The 6000-nt window shown below is 37.2% G+C and overlaps 1 protein-coding gene across 1 annotated transcript in view; it reads right to left on the bottom strand.

Annotated features, from left to right (window-relative positions):
* Nucleotides 1–472: 472 nt before the first annotated feature.
* Nucleotides 473–6000, bottom strand: part of LOC113096931 (neurexin-3b-like) — a gene marked incomplete at its 3' end in the record, with an annotated part of 50354 nt that continues 44826 nt past the window's right edge. The window contains exons 6-7 of the mRNA XM_026262142.1: nucleotides 2457–2895; nucleotides 473–856 (exon numbers count right to left, since the gene is read on the bottom strand). Of these exons, the coding sequence (XP_026117927.1) occupies nucleotides 473–856; nucleotides 2457–2895 (823 nt within the window). The remainder of the gene's footprint in view (nucleotides 857–2456; nucleotides 2896–6000) is intronic.

Raw genomic sequence — 6000 nt, 5'->3', positions numbered from 1 at the left:
ACATTCATACATATTTAAGTGAGCATGAAAAAAGTTTTTGGGGTCAGTGCAGACAGAGCAGTTTTTATACTAAATACCATATAAATATTGTATACACATGTTCAAACATAACCACCAAGTCATTAATCAGAGTCTTTGTTGAAACTGCTTGCTATACCCTTATATAGTGTGTTATTTCAGGGGACAGCCATTTTGGTGGTGGCTGGAACCATAGTGGATATTATCTATTAAATCCAATGATGCACTGCAATAATTACTGTACAACTGGTGTATATGGCTAGAGAATACCTATAATGCACTTTGGGGATCGGGTTGAATGAATTCCTGCATCTTGTCAGAAGGCATTTGCAAAGGAATCATATTGGTATAAGTTCAGATATTTTAAATCATCTTATATTAAATCCTGTTCCATCCACAGACAAAAAACAGGAAGTAAGTCAGGTTACACAACACTAACAATAGCATCACTCACCTCTCTCACAGGTACGACCCCAGTATCCGGTAGCGGTGCAGTCACAGATGAAGCGATTCCAGCCCTCTTTGCAGATGCCGTTGTTTTTGCAGGGGTTGCTATCGCACTGTTTTCCTGTTACTTTGCTGCAGGATGACTTTATTCCAACTGCATTCTGTGCCTCTGCGATTTGGCGAATGTCTTTACTGCGACCATCTATGAAAAGATCACGGATGCAACCCACATAGCCATAGTTCAACATAGCGGTCCACAGTTCGGTGGGAAGGACCAGGCCAACTCGGTTATCTGGGAGACCTCCAAGATATAGGTCACCCTCCAGGTCTAGAATCTCATTCTCTCCACTGGCAGTGAATGGAGTCCGGCGGCTATTCACAGAGATGATACCTGTTCAAAACAAAAACAGGCCGTCAAGAAAGAAAAGATAAGCTCAGCCAAAAGAAGATAATAATGACATGCTGAAAAAAAATACACACAGAAATAAGTACTCCGTTATTATAAAAGTAGCCATTATAAAAAAGAAAATTGACCACAGAAGGGTGCTAACCAGTGAGAATAAATATAAAACAGTGTAATAAATATAGAAATATACATATATGCACATTTGTGTGTGTTAACATGTTTTCCTACTCCAGTGGGGACTTTAACCTGAATATACACTGACTCATGGTGACTGGTATCACAGTTGGGACCAATGGGGAAACACGCTTATAAATCATTCATAATGTTTTTGTTTTGTTTTGTTTGTTATTTGTTTGTTTGTTTGTTTTGTTTTGTTTTTTGAGAATGTAAAAATGCAGTGTGTGTGTGTGTGTGAGTGTTATGACACAATGTACTAAAGGATACAGGCAGGCAGGAGTTTCAGAATAGAAACATCAATAGTTTAGTGTGGAGGGGCACTGGCAGATTGAGGGGGCACTCTGAGTTCCTCTACTGGTCTTTATTATATGAGTATTCTTGGTCTCTTGTCTATATATTTGTCACTGCACATTGTTAATGAGAAATACAAGTTGTATGATGACTATTAATCAGACAAGGAGCCAATCCCCATCCCTGAACAGATAAACAACCTATTCACCAAAACAATTCAGACTGAATGAAATGTGAAAAACAAGCATTATTTGTTGATGCTGATTTGTAGTCTGTTATTGATTACAAATTATTTTATGATGAAAACTGTAGCCAGTTATGTAATTTAGATGACTCTTTTTAGATAATGTAGTATGACTAGAAAAAAAAAGAAAGAAAGAAAAATCCAGACATTTATTATGTGATTATTGAATTTATGACTTTTTATTGAAGTCACTTTGTTAACTTTGTCATCTGCTGTGAAAATGATTTAGAATCAACCCTAATAAGAGTGCTTAATACAGAGAAGTTTAGAAAGGAATGATGTCATTAAGTTACAATTGAGAATAGATTATTTTCGTGGATGAAAGCGCTATATTATTGACTTCCTTTTACAAACAATTTAGTGCTTTGGAAAAATTATATATAATAATAATAATAATAATAATAATAATAATAATAATAATAATAATAATTTATCAAACAAACTCATACAAATGTCATGAAGATTTGAAGGATTCAAGTTCTTTGCCAAGTTTGGTGCAAAACTACAGAGCACCACACATGGCACGCGGGAAGAAAATAAATTGTGTGCACAATTTACTATTTTGTTCCCTCAATTTATAAATTGTGCACAACAATTAGCTTATGCTTTCCCTCGATATGCACACAATTTATAAAGCAAGAGAACAAATTAGTAAATTGTGAGCACAATTTAGCAAATTGAGGGAATGAATTAGCAATGTGAGGGAACAAAATAGTAATCGTGTGCACGTTTTAGTACATCAAGGGAACAAATTAGTAAATTATGCGCATTATTTATTTATTTATTTTTCTTGCATGTCATGTGTGAGCTCCATACAAAACAACACTTTACTTATAAGATACATGATGTTCTGGAGAAAATTAATCCGCTCACCTGATCTTCCATCTCTCTGGATGTCCACATGGTGCCATGCTCCGTCATTGACCTTACTCTGTGTGGCTTTGACTTTAATTGTTCCTGATCCCATGTCCAGCAGAAGATAGATATTTCCATCTAGAAGTTCCACAGCGAAGAAGTCCACTTTGTTGCTCTTCTGGCTATGAGCATCTTTCTTCTCCTGGGGCTTACCTTGTGTAAAAAGAATTAGTCCATTGGGCTCTGAGGTGCGGAGGTCAAAGGAAATGGAGCCCACACGCTTGGTGTTCCACTTGGGCAGGCTGAGGAAGGATTCTGGTGTCTCAAAAGAGATAGGGTCTAGTGTGGGGACATTCTCACATTTAAACACCACATCCCCTTGTAGCTTCATCTTGGGGTCTGCGATGCGGGCCAGCCGAGAGAGTTCCAGACGTATGTCGTTGTTTTTGTACACCACCTAGAATTGGAGAAACAAGTCTTTGCCATCTTTATTTTTTTTTTCCACTTGACTATACTAAAATAAAAATGTTATTAATCATACTACAAATATTGAGAAACACAGCAAACCAAACCGTAACAAAATATCAAAATAAGTGGTATATCATTAGGAAAAAATGTCATGGTGAGTAATGGCTATTTCCCCTGCTATTGTTGTTTGCACCACTTGCCACATGTACAGTTTAGCTCTCACTGTCGTCAAAGAGGGATTCACATGTGATAAATGCAAATGAAAATAGTTAGTCTGACAGAGAAGGTTTTAGAATTAGAGACACGCATCCAAACTTTAATTGAGGACAGTAAGAATATTAGGGCTGTAGATACAGCTTTGGATTTGATTAGTTCAGGGAGTCCTGAACATTGTTTGGTTCCGGTTAAAGTGCCTCTGCAGCAGGGCAACTGGGTGATTGTGAGGCGACATAGTAGTGGGTCAAAAAGCCGCTATTTCATTCCGATCAAAACATTAAACAGGTTCTCTCCACTCAGTGACACACCCACTGATAAACCTGATGAAAACGCTCTTTATTGCAAATTATATTATATAGGACGTGAAAATAGAGACACCAGACACCATAGTCCAAAAAAACAAACATAACCCCAGGTATTTATTCAGTACAGTGGCTAAATCAACAAAAAAATAAAGTGTTAACAGGTGCTGACATTTCCTAACAGCACAGCAGTAATGATTTTATGAACTACTTTACATCAAAGATTGATACTATTAGAGATAAAATTGTAACCATGCAGCCGTAAGCTACAGTATAGCATCAGACAGTGCACTATAGATAGTTCCACTCATTCTCTACTATAGGAGAGGAATAATTATATAAACTTGTCAAATAACCTAAACCAACAACAATATATATGTTAGACCCTATTCCACCTAAGCTCCTAAAAGAGGTGCTTCCAGAAGTCATAGATCCTCCTCTGACTATTATTAATTTGTCTAGTCGACTATTATTCAGACAGTCTATTCTACTATTATTAATAGTCTATTCGACTATCATTAATCATATAAGATGCAAGATGGCGCCCCCCGAGGCAGACGTGTTTGGTCTTTCTATTTGCTAACGTACAACATACAGGCATTACTGGACATCCCCAATTCAGCCAACCATCTTATACTTCTGAAGCTACAACACATTAGACGCTCCCACAGTCACTGCAACCACTAACAGGAAGGCTCCGAAGCACCGAGCTTGAGCAAGGTAGCTGACCCGAGAACAGCACCCTGAAGAAGGTGATGCAAGCGAGGCAAAAGGGGAGGGCTTCATGCTAGGATAAAAGCTCATGCTAGCCCACCAACACTACCCAGCCTGTTGTTAGCTAAGGTGCGATCTCTGGAAAACAACCTGAACGAACTGAGATCAAGGGTTACATCACAGCGGGAAATAAGAGAATGATGCGCTCTGATTTTCACCAAGAATGAGAGAGAGTCAGAGAGCATGCACTCAATAATCTTGATTGCTGTTCGCTCCATTAGTGCATGGATTTGGATTAAAACTAAATCGTAAATATAAGATAAATAAAATTATATGGGCATTCACTATAAGCAACATTTATTTTAAACATCAAGCATACATGATTACAGCAAAAGTGAAACCAGCAGACTGTGTGAAATGCTCTAGGCTGGAAGTAGGGTTGTGCGGACTGTATTGTGTATCGACGATAGTCAGAGATATCGACGATACCAACATATCATACCAACGATAGTCAAGCTCATATTAATATATGATATATGATACTATTAATGAACTATTATTATTATAATTTTTATTAGGCGGCCTATTATAACTTGCTTATCAAACTGCCCAGATATTTCAATTAAGCACCGCATTTTACACACATACACACACACACGCATGTGCAAATGAGGATTAGAGCCTGTAGTCAGTGAAGAAGTCTCCATCCACACACAGACATACATCGTTTGAAGATATAAGGTATTTCATTGCACTTTGACAAGTAATCTGAATGGCCTATATATGGGCAATATTTTAAACGAGACCTCGCTAACTGAGTTTAATGTCACAGTTATGTTAAAATGCATCTCATTCTTGTTTCTGTGACGGTACGTCGGGCTCATCAAGGGGCGTAAGGTCCAGAGAGCTGTATGACTGATGCATCAGTTCAATTCATCTTTACTCCATATATATGAACTTATCTGTTTTGAATACTTCATATATTACGTGTTCATTTATGTCCAATATTAGTGTTAAACTATTGAACTTTAAATTAAATCTACTATAGATTTTCACCATTGTGTGATTTTGCAGAACATTTAGACTGACAACCTCCATGCGCAGATGTGGCAAATTTGTCACAGGACGCGCAATATGACAGTTGCACGCCTTAAATACAGTACCGTATTTTTCGGACTATAAGTCGCACCTAACTATAAGTCGCATCAGTCCAAAAATACGTGATGATATATTTATATCAAAAATACAGTACTTTTATATTTAACATCAGTTTATCAGTAGGTTTGAAAGTATATATTTTTTATTATTGTTGATTCCATAATCTCTCTCTCGCACACCTGCGTGGTTTAAAACACCAAATAGTTATGTTATGATAAGAACAAAGAGTCTCTCTCATCTCTCGCTCCACCCATGCACGATAAAATCGTGTATTGTCGATCTCACGGGTTGAGGATATGATAATTTGAAAAATGACCATATCGCCCTACACTAGCTGAAAGTGTCTTCTACACCAATGCAAACGTGTGAGCGCTGCGCATGTTTAGCTAGCTCTACATTTATGCGATGGTCCACGTACAGTGCATGTGCTGAAAATTACATCACCAAAATAGTACGGCGTACTCATATAACGTATAACGAGTTGTTCCCTGCATTGCTTTAGAAAAATATTTTATGATTGCAGTATTGAGCTGCAGCAATGGATTAGCTCTAATGTGCCATTAAAATGAACATTGAAAGTAACAAAAGCTTATTCAATTCATTTTATCAGGTATAATTAACTGTGGAAATAACTGAAGGAAATATCTTTTTGCTAACTGAAGCCAACTAGCATGATTGTTTTTCTTCTTCTTCTTCTTCTTCTT

This window comes from Carassius auratus, unplaced genomic scaffold, assembly GCF_003368295.1.
Source record: "Carassius auratus strain Wakin unplaced genomic scaffold, ASM336829v1 scaf_tig00216038, whole genome shotgun sequence".
Taxonomy (NCBI): Eukaryota; Metazoa; Chordata; class Actinopteri; order Cypriniformes; family Cyprinidae; genus Carassius; species Carassius auratus.
This window is presented reverse-complemented; position numbering and strand designations above follow the sequence as displayed.